The sequence below is a fragment of the Buteo buteo genome, chromosome 3 (assembly GCF_964188355.1).
Source record: "Buteo buteo chromosome 3, bButBut1.hap1.1, whole genome shotgun sequence".
NCBI lineage: Eukaryota > Metazoa > Chordata > Aves > Accipitriformes > Accipitridae > Buteo > Buteo buteo.
This window is the reverse complement of record NC_134173.1, coordinates 46,220,514-46,237,661: the sequence shown is the minus strand read 5'-3', so window position 1 is coordinate 46,237,661 and position 17,148 is coordinate 46,220,514. Positions and strand designations below refer to the sequence as shown.

Here is a 17,148-nt window from a genome sequence, read left to right as displayed (position 1 = left end):
GAGACCCCAGAAGGTGGTGGCAAGGGCTGTTTCTTGCTCCTCGGGTTGAGCGTGCTGACTCGCAGGCTGGAAGCCCAGAGGGCTACAAGCCTCCTCATGCTGCCGGACCAGCACGAGCAAAACCTGACTTACACACAGGGCTCGGGGATGGATTCACGGCTGGGGGCATGGGCAGTGCCCCTGGCAGCCAGGAGCGAGGAGCTTGATTCCCACTACTGCTGCCTTACGCCACACCATCTCCTCAACGGTGGTAGTGCTGCTCTTAGGAACCTCCCCCTTCCCAGTGGTGGTTTATCAAAATCCCTTTATGTGGCATGTTGGTCTTGATAAAATCTTTATTGGCACCTTCCTGTACTAAGAGACAGGAAGGTAAAATAATTACCTTATTCTGTTGAAGAAATAAGCTTTTCCAGAGCTTGATAACAAAAACTTCCTGTGAGCTTCCCACACTTCCACAATTCTTATCTTAATAGTTTTCCAGAAAATTTGTTTTTATTTCCTAACCTCCATTGGGAAAATTACCTTGAATCCTCACCTAAAAAAGAGATATATGCATTACATTTGAGTGAATGTAAGATATAATTCTGCATTAAAAAACAGTGTAACAGTCAGTTCACATCTTTTTCAGCACCCACCCCAATGACAGGACAAATGATTTGTGCAGAAAAATAGCAACAATAATTCAACAAAATGGGTGTTCGGGTGCAATGACAAAATTAGGTCCTTTGGTCTTGCTTAAATGTGACAGAAGATTAGAACTTCCCAGACCCGAGTACCAATGGGAGTTCTGGGTGCACAATAAACTTAACTCTGAATCCCAGTTAAGTAGAGATGCTCTTGTGGGTTTGGGTTTTTTTGGAGGGTGGGGTAGGAAGGAATATGTCTCTTCCTCTCCCCTGTCCCCCAGAGTTAGATGAGAATAATTTAAGTACCAGACACATTTATTCTTAAAAATAAGAACATCAATAACAGTGGCCATGCTTTCCTGAGTTCCACCAGTTTGTGATGACTGCAGCACGTATGTTTTACTCCAAAATAAAATAAAAAAAATATAACTTTTCAACTAATTTTATCCAAAAATACAATCACTCACTAATGGTACTATAAGTTTGCAAGCAGCCTAAAGTCAAATCTAAAGTCACGAGCAAAAGATCTTTTCAAGCTGACAAGTAACAGCTGCACAAAGACAGCAACATTCCCAGAAGTAATTAGACTTGTGAGGATTGACTCTTAACAAGAAATCATGTGCTTTGCAATCATGTAGTACCCAGGAATACTGGTATTCTGGTGGAGGTTAATGTGTAATTCCAAAATAGCTGTTTTTGTAAGAATAAATCTGACCAGGTCAAGAGACAATTGCATCTTTAAATTTAAACTTTTTAGAGAAACTATTCCCGGAAAATGTACTGAACAGAATCATAGAATACGTTCATCTATGAACAGATAAAATTCCTGGTGCCTTTCAGTTGTTAGCTATGCAATTCGCAGTACCTTCTTTTACAGTTTTAAAAGTTATTTTTGAAAGCAGTGTGAAAGAGAAAATGGCACACCTTTGCACTAATGCCCTGCATTAGACTACATCTTTCCAGAAGTCACTCATTTGTAAGTTTACTTAGTCAAATTATTTACAGAGAAAAGCTAATATATATAAGATATCTCTTACTAAAACAGACCGCCCTATAAATTGTCACGGTATTAAAGAGAAGTGTGACACTCAATGCCTGGGAAATTCTACAGAAATACTTCAGTTTTATTCTCTCCCCGAAGGTTTCACCCACAGCCACAGTCAAGCTGCAGCTTAATTCAACTCCAGAGGGAGAGCTCTCTACAGCTCACCACCAACTGCATGTCGTAAAATGGGCAAACCGGTATCAGTCATTTAGAGTAGGTAAGTCTCAGATGGGATAAACTTTTATACCTTCAAGACTCCTTTCATGAGTTCTTGATTAAAATGGGCTGTTAAGATGGTACTCATATAATCACTCTTAAATTCTTTTCTTTAGTATTTCAACTGGTTGGTGTCTGGTTTTTTTCTTTAAAAAAATAGGCAATTAACATCTGCTGAACATGGTCTTCTGAAGAGTTACATTTGATCTTTCTGCAGGCAGTCTTTTCAGAAAAAAAAATAATTCCTAAATCACTAAAAGAAGCACTTGGAAAACAAAGTGCATATAATGATTAAAAATATTTTAAAAAGCACATAAAAGTTACGGTCAAAGCTTGAATATTTAAGCACCCTCCACACACAAATCCATCAAATAACATCTATATCGTAAGTGTATGTCACAGTCCAGGGTTAGGTCACATAACAGGGAGTGATTGGGATCTAAATACATAATTAGGGCCAAAGTACAAATCACAGCATCTGTTTGTCACTTTGACTAGAGAAAAAGTTCCACATACATTCAAAAGACAGACTCTTCATCTTCTTAAAAAACAGCAGTCAAGACCCTGCCACTACTGAAGAAAAGAGCAAAACTACTATTAACACTCCAGCATCACCTTTCAGTCATGTTCCCATTAATGCATAAAGCTACTATGCTGACTTTTCCATCAATCACACTATTTTTTAAAAATGTAAATTGACGCAATTATCAGTCTTCCTGTTGTTTCAGCCAGAAAACTAGCATAACCAAAGCAGCTGAAGAAATCTTCCTTTATACTTTACACCCTGACAATTTACTAGCATCTGCATAAAATACCTCATTTTGTGAGCATGCATGTACTATCATTAACAAATTGGAAGACCTACTTGCCTAGAAGGAAAGTAGATCTTGTGGATACAGTTTTGCATGTCTGGACCTTTATAGTGCAGCTCTTTCAAAACCTTTGAGTTTTGAAAGCGCCAGTCTCTATGTACCAGACCCTAGAAACAGCTAGTCACAGATTTGCTTGCATTACACCAGGTACTATTCCCCGCTAAAAAGAGGAGTCCTGTGGCATTCTCTGACCCTCACACACCAGCAAATTCAAATGTGCACGGAGGGATGTTTTCAGACAGTATTTGGCAGAAGAGGGAAAAGAAGACAAAAAATGAGAAAAAGAGTGCCAACGTAGGACACATCTAAGAACTAGATCATGTAGCTATTAGTGAGGCAAAATCCTTGTCCAAATTCAAGATCTGAGCCATCCATCACATCCAGCCTGGCACACATTAAGGGAACAAGCAAGGACAGGTGCTTACTCTTTGTGTGGAGCTGTGTCGATATTGATCACTGTCCCTTGCCCAAACAGTATGGTAGTGATGCGGAATTATTACTAAAGTCAACCCACTCAAAGCCAAAGGGGTGGAAAACGCCCTTACTCTCGAATCCTGCCAGGAATCTCCTGAAGAAGGATTGATTAGTTTTTTTTTCCAAAGAAAAACTCATGAGAAATGTATACCCAATCCAAAGCCGAGTGTAGTCCACAGACAAGTACAGAGGGCTAAGCACCTCCTTGTACATGAATGAAGTGGCGCGATTCCAGTACACGGGAACAGGAGGAAACCACCCTGAGGAGTCTACACCTTAGCCAGTTCCAAATATTTGCTCCTTGATATTCACACCCCAGTATCCATCCCCCCTTAGATAAGCACCCTTATGAGAGGGGAGAGGGGTTATGGAATCAGCTCTCTGTTCTCAAGCAGAGCAGCAAAAGGTGTGGAACTCAAAACTCAGAATGTCGGGTGGGAGCTGTGAAGGGGATGCTACGAAGACATTTCATACCCTATTTTATTCCAAGCCTTTTCACCTGCACCAAAGCATCAATGTTCACATTCTGAATTTACCTAGAAAACCACATCTAGCTACAGCTCTGCCTTTTAGAGCTTGAGCTTCTTCTACCATAAACCACCGTCCTGAGCCATTCACCGCCCTTTCTTAATCCTCTCGGACTTCTCAAAATGAGCTGAGGGGAGGGGGCGGGAGAGAATTCTTCGGAAAACCATCCACCTTGCCCTTCTGACCTGATGCCAGCAGCCTCAGGTAACCCCGGACCTGAGACGGCGCCTTCTTGGCAGTCCCACCTCCCACGACCCACGACAGGGCACTGCGGAGCAGCGCAGAAACCAAGTCCCTCTCCTCCAAAAGAGCGACTCCAGAACGCGGCTGGGGCTTGCTTTTTTTTTTTTTTTTTTTTTTTTTTTTTTTTTTTAGGATTTCCTCCCCGCGGATGAGCGGCTCTTTCCACGCGCACTGCCAAGGTCCATCCTTCCCTCCCTGCCCGCGCACACGGCACTGGGCGTGTAGCCGGGGCTCTATGTAACCCCCGCCGGCACGGCACGGCCCCGCCACAGCCGCCCCGCTCCGCGCCGCCCGCGGGGATCCCGACGGCGCCCGCCGCTGTCGCCCTCCTCCGGGCGCGCCCCCGGCCCCGGTGGCGGGTCGCCGCCCGCCGCCGGTCCTCTCCGCCCGGCCCGGGACCCTCGCCGACCTCCCCGGCGGCGCAGCGGGGATGCCTCCTGCCCCGGAGGCCGGCCAGCCGCCCGCGCCCGCCTCGCCGCGCTGAGGCCGCGCAGCCCGGGCGGCGGCGGGGAGCACCGCGGCCGCCGGCGGAGCAGAAAGCGAAAGTACCTGCCGCCGGCGGAAGCCCCATGGGAAAAGCACAGCCCGGCCGGCCCGCAGCCACCTCCCCCCCCGGCAGGCGGGCGGCGGGGGGCTGCTGAGCCCCGGCCGGCCGCCGCGGCTCCTCTCGCCCCCCCCCCCTGCGCGGCGCTCCGCGGGCTGCGGGCACCATGGGCGAGACGGCGCCGCCACCATGACCGCGGAGCCGCCGGCGCAGCTCCCTGACACCCCGCCCGCGGACCATGTTCCATGGTAAGGAGCGCGCACCCCGCCGAGCCGAGCCCCGCCACAGCCGCGCCGCTCCGCGGGCGGGCAGAGCCGCGCGGGGCGCCCCGCTCCACCTGCGCCCGGCCCGGGCCGGGCTCCGCCGCGGCGCCCCGCGCCCCTCCGCGCCCGCTCCTCACCGGCTCCGCTGCCTCCGCGCTCCCGCCGCCGCCGCCTCGCCTGCTGTGGCGGCGCGGTGCCGCCCGGTGCCCTTTTAAACCCGCGGTGACGGCCGGGGAAATTCCCAGGTTTGCTGCTTTTATTTTTTTTCCCCTTTTCCCCTCAGAATGAAAGTAAAAGCGCCCGGTTCCCATCCCGCCCGCTGCCGGGAAGCGGGGCGCGGGAGCGGCGGAGGCAGCGGGACGCGCGGGGCGGAGGGCAGCGGAGGGGCAGCGGGGGGGGCAGCGTTGCTCCGCGCCGCCCCGCGGGCACCTGCCGCCCCGCGGGCCGCGCCCGGAGCAGGTGCCGCGCAGCGCCCGGGCCGCCTCGCCCTGGGGCCGGCGGAGCCCCGTCCCCTCGCCCGGCGGGCGGCGGGGGCGACCCGCGGCGCTCCCGCCCGCGCCTCCGCAGGGGTTCGGCGAGGCAGGGGGAGGAAGCGCGGGCTCGTTAACCGCTCCCCTCGGGGGCTGCGGAGCGGGGCTGGGCGGCCGGGGCAGCGGGCGGGGGGTGCGGGCGGCCCCGCAGGCCGGCGGCTGCTGCTGCTGCTGCAGGGAGCCCGCCGGGGCCGGGCGGGAACGCGCCTGCGGCGCGGGCGCGCCTGGAGTGCCGCTTCCAGGCTGCCTGCGCGGGAGGGGGTTTTCGATGGAAGGAACAAGAGGGGCTTTTTCGTGTTTGGAAATACTGGAATGGTGACTCTTCCCGGCTTTCCTGGGAGAATGCCCTGGGGCTTTCCAGAGGCGACTTACGAGTTTTGGGGAGTTTACTGCAAGGAAGGGTGGGGTGTTACCAGTAAGACACGCTCCCTTTCTTCTGAAGCGCTGGTCGCGTGGAGCGCTCTCATTGCCGCTTCTTCTGAGGCTACCTAACTTTAAGAAAAATCCTTTCGCTCCTCAGTCCAAAGCTCGCGGAATGTTTTATGACATTCCTCTAATGGGTTCCAGCGGACTCATTCAGGAATGTCTGAGCAGGTTTCATCGCAGCCCTGCGATGGGTCAAGGGACCTCGTGAGTGTGCAACATCTCTTTCAGAATTATCTGCTTTCATTCTGTGACTTCCTCATTTAAAAAAGAGTCGCAATCCGTACAATACAGAGAAAGTAAAAATAAAAGAACTGACTTTACCGTTTTCCCCTATTATCTCCACTTGTTGCTGGACAAACCAAAAGTGATGGAGGCTGTTAGATTGATTTTAACTTAGAAGATTGTTATTTGTGTCTTTTGAAGCATGTTTTTGAAGCAGCATATCCGAGTTGCTTCTGTCACTGTTATTTGGAAACAAACAGTGCAGTTCTTTTTTGCACTGGAATCAAGAGGTGCAATGCTATATTGGGAAAATGTTGTCCTGTAATTGAGTTCTTGCATTTTTTTGTCAACTGCTTTTAAAATATTAAATCTCAGTTCTACAAACTGATAATTCGCTTGGCACAGATATAGTTAGCATAGAGATTTACAAAGGTAAAGCTCTGTGGAAGTCAGGTGTCCACTTGGAGCTTGAAGATCATAATAGATCCGCCTTACCTAGTTTTTATATTTACTACATGTAGGATCCATTTAGGATCCATTTAGCTCTTCAGGCTAGATTTTTTGAGATATTAATAGACCTCAGTTGACTGCTATATGAAAAGGTTGGAAAATTTGGTTTGCAGGCCAGCAAATTTCCCATTAAAATTTGGCAGGCAGCTTGCACAGGAAGAATTTTGGAATTCAGCTTGCACAGGTAAAAAATTTCCAGTCCTGTGTACACCACAGCATGTTCTCAAGTAATCTATCAGAAAAGAAGGCTTTGGTAGTCAGGAAAAGTGGTAATGCGTTCTGCTTTGAAGCAGCAGCATGCAGTGGGAGGCAGCTGGGATGTGCCGTGAGGGACTGTGTTTCTCTGAATGGCAGATGAGCGCATGGTGTGGCTGTGGTTCTTGCATCATGGAGATTAGGCGGCTCGGTAAAGATTGTGGTCAAGTTTCATTGCTTTCTTCTTGGTTACTCAAGATTTCTTTCTGTGGCTGGGATTTACTAGTGACACCCAAATCCAGAGACGCCCATCTCTGAGCGCTGGGCTGACTGTACCCAGTGCTCTCATCCTCGCCGGAGAGGAAGGAAAGTGGCAGCTAGGGTCAGAGCACCCCTTCTGCCTCTCCTGGCTGCAAGCCCACTATTACTCTGTATGCTGTTGTTGTTACTGAGTAGCGGAGATGGGTAGAAACAGCTCATACTGGTCCAGGGACCTGCTGTGATCTTTGCCAATCCTCCAACCTAAATTTGTAGCCGTGGTTTTTTTTTCCCAAACCTTCCATTTAAGCATCATCCTAGCCAGTCTAGCTGTAAGCCAGAGTCCAATTATGAGCTCCATAATCCCGATATCATCCTGTACCCAGTCTCCCTCATTCCCAGCATCAGGCCAGTCACCTGCAGCCTCTGGTTACCCTGTCAGTCCCTTCAGGCTCTTTTGATATTTTGGTCTTTTCTCTCTTGCCCATCCTCACAGAACTCATATTTTCCTGGATGTCATGCAAGGACAGAAGACCAGGGTCCTGAGCAAAGCATGGTGGTCCACTGAAGGGAGAAACAAAGTGAGGGGCAGTGAGATTTGCTCCAAACAATGGCAAAAAGTCTTGCAGAGAAGGTTGTGTTGCTGCCTTATCTCATGTTATGGTCTCTAGTATGCATTTGTACATTTGGTCAGCCCAAAAATGTGTTTAAACACACTTTTGACATAAATATGTGTTCATGGGCATTTGAAGAATTTATCACATGAAAAATGGACAGTTAGGATGAGATTCAGCTACAGATCAAGACACTTGAATGTCTACACCAATTCGACACTTAACTTGTCTACATATGTACTAGGTGGTTACAGTCCAATTACGGTCAATGGAGAGACCTCGTCAATGCTTGCAGTGAAGCCTGGAGATGAATTCAGCCCAAGTAGACACCAAGTGGGTGGTCAGCTCAGTAGCTGTAGGCCCTTAACCACGCTGGCTAAATCATCTTTGAGTTTGAGGGAGTTTAGACACCCAAATAGCACCTTAATCTGGAGCTGAATCCTTCCCTCAAGGTACAAGTCATTTGGTTGTACAAAGATCCCTTTTAAACTATTTTAACAGATTACAGAATGTATTTGTTAATACAGCATACAGTCTATGGCATTTAATATGTACTTAACTGCTCTTGTTGTAATCCAGCTTTTTTTAGATCTATCTTTCGGGTTCTGCCACTGCTCCTTGTTCTGTCTCCAGTGAATTCATCTAGTTGTGCAATGGGAAATAAAACAACTGAAATCCGTGCGAAGTATGAGCATATACTAAGTCACGACGTCAATGAGCTGGTAGGTAATACCTCTTGGGCTTTCAAAAAAGGATTATTTTTAGATGATAGCAAATAATAGTTAAAAAAAGCTCTAATGTTAATATACAATAAAAGACCAATTTTAAATCACCATTATCCTGGAATGGTGGCTTTATTTGAGGCAGTATGACAAATCAGTATCTTTAAGATCTCTGAAATATGTGGATGCTGCCTATTTGCATGTACAAATACGGCGATACAGGTATTTGTGCCTGTGCACCATGTAGTTAGACACATGTACCATTTGGCCCTAAATAGTATAGTACATTAAAAAGTACTCTTTTCTGAAGTAATTTCATGACTACTTCTATTTATATCTTCTTATCAAGAGAAGAAGGCATTATACAATCTGTATTTTGTTCTACTAATTGTAGACTTCTCGACTGAAGTTTTGTTGTCCATTGAATACAAATGCACAGAGGCACAAAATCCTTAGAACAATAACAGTTTATTTGTATTTTACCTATTAATGTGTCTTGTTTAGCCAACAATCAACTTTTCTAGATGGCAGCAGAGAAAAACTTAACTTTCTCAGTTGTTAATCTCCTCCGTTATGGCTTTATCGGCCAGATTTATTACAACTTTGCAAAACGGTATCGTAACAGTTTACCAATCCATGCCCAACACCTACCTTCCAACTCTTCATCATGAATTATTAACAATTAAATTAATCTGTCAAGAACAATTTCATGGGAGAAAGCACTTTTCGTAGTTGGATTAGCAGAGGCATTTCTATGAAAATGGGATTTCTCTGAGTTTGTCACTAAACAAGAACTCACCATGCTGTTGCAGTCTTAAATCAAGATCTATTTGAATGAAATACAAATGATACACAGTGCTTTTCCAAAGGTGAAATCAGGAGCCATTGTATTTCTTCACACTTACAATCCATCACCATCCTTCAGAGCCTTATGCCAGTGGTTTCCAACCTTTCTCTACCAAGACACATCAGCCCTCATCTGGAAACAAAATACCTTTAGGGTCAGGGAATGATCATTTGATCTTCAAAAACATTCTGATCATGTTGTGTTTGTTGAGATTATGAAGAGAGAAAGGTACTTGTCTGTAGATAAATGACGTTATCCTGAATAAGGCACCAAAGCTGGGGAAAATAATCACGGCCATATTAGAACAGATAAGTAGCCCCTCTAGTTTGTCACCTTATTTCTGAAAGAGACAAGTGTTTCCTAGAGAACAAAAATAAACCATCTTGCTGAGATGGTTTAGTTATAAGATAGCTGACCTATAAGAGAAAACAAGATGACAGGACTAACAGCCTTCGTGAAGCAGATCCTGCTGTCTTCCTGTGGTGGGGAGCCATGAGGTGCATCCCAGCTCTGCTGGAGCTGCAGGGTCAGGGAAGCTGGGGGGTGTCCCAGGTTGGAGGTGGCAATGCCCAATTTCATGCACTCAGTGCCCCAGGGTGCCATCAAGAACTTGAATGGAGCAATGCCATTCTTCCAGACACATTTTGAAAGTCTTTGTCTTTTTAATTGTAATAAATATTCTAGAGTTTTTTAGGAGATAGATAGATTTTTTTTTAGGAGACTGTAGGAGAACTAAACCTGTTATCCAAATAAATAAATAAATAAAACCTTAATGAATTTATGTTTATGAAAGGTAATGGGAATGTACCAAACTCTGAAGCTTTCACTTCCTAGAATAGGCATGCACAAGAAACTGCTGTGTGTTTCTTCATTTTCCTGTCTTTATTTTTCCCAGTTTAAGAGAGGTTAATTTGTCTTCTATGTAAAATCAGTGTATAGTCTTATCACTATAACCTAACAGCAAATATTATGGACAGTGCTATTTGGGTGATAGCAGCTGCCCACCAGGCACTTCCCTGCAATTGCAGAGCCAAAGTCAGTAACTTTCAGTCCCTCAGCCTGACATTTGGAGGCAGTTATGGAGATGACCAGTGGTCATCTATATACTAGACCTCTGTAAGTTAATATGATCTTTACTAATGCCTTTTTTGAGGCCAGGATTTCCCTTAGGTTGCTTTAGTCACAGCCAATTAACTGCCTTCAGAAATGTTGTACGTTATACTAAAGATGATCTGAGGAAGTCAGTGAGAACGGATAAATCCTTTAGCAGTTAGCAAAGGAAGCCACAGATATATAGGTTTTAGGGTGATTATTTATTTATTTGTTTATTTATAAATCTTGGTGCTGTGGGACTGCAGCAAAACTTCATTCTGTTGTGGTATAAGCAGAGATGTGCATTATCTTCCAAATGTCAGGGTTTTTTTTTGTCAGTGAATATTTGACTCCCTAAACTCTTGGTTTTGAAAACACTTCCTGGATGAAATTCTATTCATCTTGGGTGAACTTCTGAAATACAGGCAACGATACACAAAAATCTGCAGAAAACCTTCAAGAATTAAGTTGTCTAATGTGTTCATATGCATGCCTAAGTGAGGAGATCTAACACAATATTGTCATGAGCTGCCTTTTTTAAAGCCCTTCTGGTTGTATTAGGTTATCTGAATACAGGCTGAAGAAGAAAGCGAAGGAATTTTGTTGAGTTGGGTTCAGTTGTCAATGACAAGTGTCAAAGTAGAAGAAAAACCCCCCACATTGATAAAAGCTTATGATCACGCAAAGCGAGCAAGTGATATTGCTTAGGACATTTTCTGTTAGTGCATATGCAAAGTGAGTGCTACAATCTGTTTAGATGCCTGGGGTGTGTATGTATTGAAACAAACATTGACAAACATTGTATTTGGTGGCTGTGTACGATTTAAATATTCTTGTATGTTTTAAAATGCCAAAGAACCAAGTAGTTCAATAGAATATGGAGATTTAAAACGAACAGATTTGTGTAACAGGTCTGTGCTCCCCAGTATGAGAGAAATACAGAGCTACTGGAGAGAGTCCAGCAAAGGGCCACAAAGATGATTTAAGGGACTGGAGCATCTGTCCAATAAAGAAAGGCTGAGAGAGCTGGGACTGTTCAGCCTGGAGAAGAGAACGCTCAGGGGGATCTTATTGATGTCCATAAGTACCTGAAGGGAGGTACAAAGAGGACAGAGCCAGGCTCTTGTCAGTGGTGCCCAGCGCCAGGACCAGAGGCAATGGGCGCAAACTGAAACACAGGAGGTTCCCTCTGAACATCAGGGAACTCTTTTTCACTGTGAGGGTGACTGAGCACTGGCACAGGTTGCCCGGGGAGGTTGTAGAGTCTCTGTTCTTGGAGATACTCAAAAGCCATCTGGGCACGGTCCTGGGCAGCCTGCTCTGGGTGTCCCTGCTTGAGCAGGGGGGTTGGACCAGATGACCTCCGGAGGTCCCTTCCTACCTCAACCATCCTGTGATACTACGTGATTCTGTGAATACCTTTAGAAATTGTAGCTGGATTGGGGTATTCTTTGCCTGCTTGCCAAAGAAAAGCTCAGAATTGTACGCTGACCCTGCTACGCATAAGGAAATGCTACAGAGCAATTTAGTGTTGACGTCACCAGCTGTTAGTGAGAAACTTGGCTCACTTGATTAAAAGTGCTTTCATGTTTAAACATATATGATATTTTACAGGTAAATATGTCTGCAGAGTATCGTGACAGGTGCTGCAAGAATAAAAAACATGAAAATAGCAAAGTGTTTTTCTGCAATGATACTCAGGTAAAATTTAACTTCTCAGAATTTACTTTAGAGAATACAAACTCAAATGGCTTCTTTGTGCAGTCCAGTCCTGAATAACATATTGTGATAGAACATAATACTACCTTTTAATAGTCAAATCATGATATTTAGGGTTGTTCCTTTTTTGAATTTGTAATCACACAATTTGTCAAGTAAATTGACATTTTAAAAATTAAAATATTAAGCAATTCCATATCCAAGAAATGCTTTTATTTTTCTGCTATAAAGATTCTTTTATATTTTTAATCCAAAATAGTACAGAAAACTTATTTTATTTTGCCAATGGAAGTAAACATAAAAATTTTCCAACATCTGTTTTCATTTTTCCACAGAAAATCATATTAGCTAAGTTTTTCACTTCAGATCGGAAAGCTTGAATAATTTGGGCAGATCTCAAATGACAGAAGGCACAATTGTCAGCTGTTGCTGCAAATTTTATCATGACTTGATAGAAGAACTGACTCCAAAAATCATTCACTGTTTTCCTAACTGCATCAGCTGATGTCATTATGGCTAATATTTCTCCCTAACATCCTTATGCTGTTACTATTACTACTACAAATTGATACTTTAAATATTTTGAAGAGATGGCAGGTAGGTCAGATTAGCCGTGTGTTTTATTGGAAAGGATTGGCATTATGAAAGCAAAAGAAACTAATGGTAACTAATGGAGCTTTTTTTTTAAAGACAAACCAACATTATAAAGAACTAATGGTGCACAGACTTTTCAGGACATATTTGTCTTGCTCTCTTTACAGGAGATAGAATCACTACAGAGTATGGCATGCAACATGCTCAGATTCTTTCATAAGCAAAAAATCAGCAAAGACTTCAGATGGAAAGCAGCATTAGTCTCATGTGGGACATTACAGGTTCTACAGTGCAAATGTGAAAGACATAAAAAAGAAAAGGTGAGTGGTAGTGATGGTCTACAGTTTATTGGAAGTATTGTGACTTATTCCGTAGAGCTCTTCAACACAGACTATCATATCTACCTCTGAAAGGTACAACTATTATGCACATGTTATATGCATGACAAATTTTGCTCTGTATAGCATATGTCTTGTAGTAGACATTAAGCCCAGTGCAAAGACTATGACAAATGAATTGGAAGTCTATAGTGATGATACATACTCTGGTTCAGTACTGAAATACCCGAGTTAATTCTTCAGTAAAAGACAAAGACCACACTTGTGCAAAGAAGGCCTTTAACTTCTCTAGTGTATAAAATCATAGTTGTTACTTCTCATTGGCATTCTACCCTAAGATTAATGTTTAATTTGGTTTGTTTCAACAAACAATTAGTGGGAGTTCTCTCCTTTCTGTAACGCCTTTGATCTTTATTTTAAGCACAATACCTCAAATTCAACAAGAACACTTAGATATGAAAATATTTGAATTTTTAGGAGAACCTGCTCTTTGATGCATCACTCAAATCTAGCACAATGATCTACAGACTACCATAGCAAAGGAAAAGCGTTCTTCTAAGTGTGGCTCACAGTTAACTATTGAACACAAAAATATTGACCAACATCAAAAAGCCTCCCCATAGGCACCAAATGATATAATTCTTTATGACTGGCTTAAATAGTTGGATTGAAGGCTACATTTAACTCATTCTTTTCTCCTTGAAATGGATAAACTCTTATAATCTAGGACCAGCTCTTCAGAGTAATGTTAGTGTCTATATTTTGCTTAGCCACCTGTAGTGAATCCAACATTTGTCTTACCATAAAGGGTATCCCAGTTAAGTCATAGAAGTCAAAGAGTGTCGCTCTTAAAACTCCCGCCTAACCTCATGGATGTCTGGTTTTATTTAAGGACCAATTAAAGTCAGTTGGTAAAAATCATGAACAGTCATTGAATACAGACAAGAACCATGGTCATGTTGTCGCTGGGTGAGATCCTGAATACTAGGCCACAGCACCAACCCCTGGGAACAGGTCTGTCCTGTTCCACCCATCTCAAGGTACCACAGATGCAGCCGCATCTTTTGAAATTTGGCTCACAATTTAATTGCCTTTATTTTTCCAGTCCTTCAAATAATGGAGAATAAATTTTAAACCAGTGACAGAGGATGTACATGTTCCCAGTTGCACAGGCTGGTTTCGTATTTGCTGTGTGTTGAAGCTGCATTCTCCCAGTCCAGTGGGCAGGGGTGGCAGCAGGGCTGCACTCAGAGAGAGAACGTCAGAGTGATGCAGACTGTGTACTGCTACGGCACGTTTTGTGCCTTAATTACCACGTAAGGCACCTCCATTTTTTATTGAGATGTCAGGGGAATCAGTTTGTTTTCAAAGATGTCTATAGGAGAAGAATAAGCCCTTCTCAACTAACAATAGCAAACTATTCTTTTTCAGGTTTGCATACAGATAAATACACATACTAAAGAAGATACAGAATCAAGTGAACAGTTCAAAAAGAAATGTAACCAAGAATTTTGTGAACTGAAAGAAAATATATCTAGCCTTCGATCCTGCTGGAATAAATTTGAAAAAATGATTTCCAGGTGATTCTAGGTGAATCCTGCTCTTTTCTTTCAAAGTGGCATTACTTGGTATCTTTGCATTTTATATGCATTCTTCGAGTAACTGTCCTCGCTTATATGAACACTTTATGCCAGAATTATGACGGAAAGCTACTGTACCTTGTTCCTGGAGATAGAATAAACAGAAACGGCTAAACCAAGCTGCTGAAGTCCAAGAAGTGGAAACAAAAGACCAGCGTTTGAAGCAAAGAACTCTGCAGAAGGCTGTGTCCCACCTTCGTGCTCTGGATTTTCTGATCTTTCAAGTCACTTTTTAATACCGTCATATGAAAGCAATCTACTTAAATGTCTACAGCAATTTATAAAACCATCTTAGAAGCTGTAGGTGAAGAAAGCAATATGGAAAAGTAGCTGGTTTCTTTGTATCTATGCAAAATGCATCAAGGACGGACAGGACCAATGTACCAAACAAGCAGCTGATCTTGTGGCTGTTCTGCTGATGCATTAATGTTTTCAGTGTGGGTATCTAATAGGTCTGCAAACTGATTTAAGTTTGGAAAAATAGGGAAAAGGTTAACTCTTTGAAAAACTTAGGAAGGGTACTGATTTTTGAGAGATGTAGCACACTTCTACCGGCTGAAGTAGAGGCGAGACAGCGAGAACTGTGGAAGGTGAAAAAGGAGATGCCTGAATGTAATTTTTTTCAGCTGACTGGAAACAGCACTAGCCTTAAATATTTGGTTATCCTAGAGTTAGCTGCAGGAGGAGCTAGAATTTCTTACCTTCAGATTGTGATTTCTTATACGCAATGATTTTATATAACGTGTTTAACACATTAGACAAACGTGACTTAAAATGTGTGAATATTTTCAGAGAATAATATATTGGCATTTAACTAATGAAGTGTTCATATTTAATTTTGGATAAATAGAAGTATTTTTATAGTTGTTTATAACTCTTTTGCAGTTTCTTACTTTTATATTCTAACTCCTTTGGTAATAAAATGTTTGTCTATGGAATTGGGCTGTTGACTTTTGGGGTATCATTACTCCTTTTTTAGCTTTTTTTTCACAGCTAGTCATTAAAAGCACAGCAGGTAATGTAACCTCCAGCTGCTTGGGACTTCACATTATAAAATACCTATTTCTTAGTTGCTTGTAACCTGGCCAATTTAGGTAAACATTTCCATACCAGGTATCTGCCTTGGACTAAATACTGTGGGAAATCTTTAGTTAAGTCAGCCTGTTGTTTCTTGGTTCAGAGTAAGGTAACATATTCTTTTATTTGTGCTAAAAGAAATTTTCCATGGAACTAGTATGAAAAATTTTTGGTATTCAGAACAAAGACCTGAAAAATTGGTGGGATGTGCTTCAAAGAACTGTATAGGTCTCCTTTGAGTGAAATAAGATCGCTGTACTGAATCCGTGAAACCCAGTGTACCCTACTGCTAATGGTAAGGGAGGAGGTTAAGAGCAAAGCAAACATACTGTTATGCTTTCCTGGAATGCAACCCCTCCAGCCCCCCATCATCTGTGGTGAAGAGACTTTTTGAGGTAGGAGTAGTATCTTTGTCAAACTGTGATTGAGACTTTCACATATTCTCTTTAGCTCTTGATGTAAGAGATTGCAACTCAACTCCAAACATTGAAAAAAACCAAACCCAAACCCAACCCATAACTCTTACATAATAGGAAAGGGAAACAGATTTCCCAATATCATACTGCAGATAAGAGAATGTAACCACTATTGTAAAGACTTCCCTGGAAATCCCTTCTACTGAAAGAAGTCCCAGGAGTCTAAGGATTAAATTTGTTTCTGAGAGTGAAGAACAGTTGCCTTTTTTTTTTTTTTTTTTTTTTAAATTCAGGAACAGTTGAAAGCCAGGATTTACTTCCTAATAACCACTTGGCAAGGAAAGGTCAGTGGGAATTAAAAGAAAAACACACAGATGCAATATTAGCTACTACAAAACTGGAAGTTCAGTCAGCTTAAATGACTTAAGCAGCAGCCCACAACTTAAATCTTGGGACAAATCAAGCGGTTTCAGGCCTATCCTGAGGAAAAGGCCAAGGTTAGATCCAGAGCAGAAATTCAAATTGAGTTGTTATGAAATTGCAGGGGTTTTCTGATTGCTTCTCCTAATATCCTGCCTGCCTCATTCTTGTTGCCAAATTTCTTGAGTCACCACTTATATGCAAGGACTAACTACTAAACGCAGTGACTTGTGCTCTTTGATTTGTTCCTTCCATTTGAGAACCTTCTCTGTTCTCTCCTGAAATTACAAATGTGACAACAATAAACTGCTCTGCAGGAATGGGCAAAGGGATGAAAATCTTGCAGGGTATCACCACCATGCCTACTCCTTGCCACTTCCATTTATGTATTTATTTATTTGGCCACAACAAAGGAGGAACATGAGTAGGTCAAAACCATGATTTAGAAACACATGGAATTTATGGGAAGGTGTCAAGGGAAAACAACTTAGGTATTTAAATTAGTAAAAAGAATTTTAGCACTGTTGTTGCAAGGGATTACGAGAAAGCAGAAAGGGGTGACTAACCCCTATGAGCAAGATAACGTTGCACATTTCTAACAGCAAGAATAAGTTAGGTGCTCTGTAGTTTATAATGAGAAGGAAGAACTTCTGGTGTTTAGGAAGCCAGATCAAGGAAGGCCAGTGAAAGACAATGTTCAAATCTCACTTGACACCA

The 17,148-nt window shown here is 43.1% G+C and overlaps 1 protein-coding gene and 1 long non-coding RNA gene across 2 annotated transcripts in view; one reads left to right on the top strand and one right to left on the bottom strand.

Moving 5' to 3' along the window:
- The window catches only part of LOC142029132 (uncharacterized), a 31,569-nt gene extending 26,596 nt beyond the window's left edge, over positions 1 to 4,973 (bottom strand). The window contains exon 1 of the long non-coding RNA XR_012649851.1: positions 4,949 to 4,973. This is a non-coding gene — a long non-coding RNA (uncharacterized LOC142029132). The remainder of the gene's footprint in view (positions 1 to 4,948) is intronic.
- Positions 4,698 to 15,356, top strand: IL7 (interleukin 7). The gene is made up of 5 exons (XM_075023486.1): positions 4,698 to 4,796; positions 8,146 to 8,288; positions 11,842 to 11,928; positions 12,708 to 12,860; positions 14,310 to 15,356. The coding sequence occupies exons 1-5, from the start codon at positions 4,787 to 4,789 to the stop codon at positions 14,460 to 14,462; spliced, it is 546 nt and encodes a 181-aa protein (XP_074879587.1). The 5' UTR covers positions 4,698 to 4,786; the 3' UTR covers positions 14,463 to 15,356.
- The last annotated feature ends 1,792 nt before the right edge of the window (positions 15,357 to 17,148 follow it).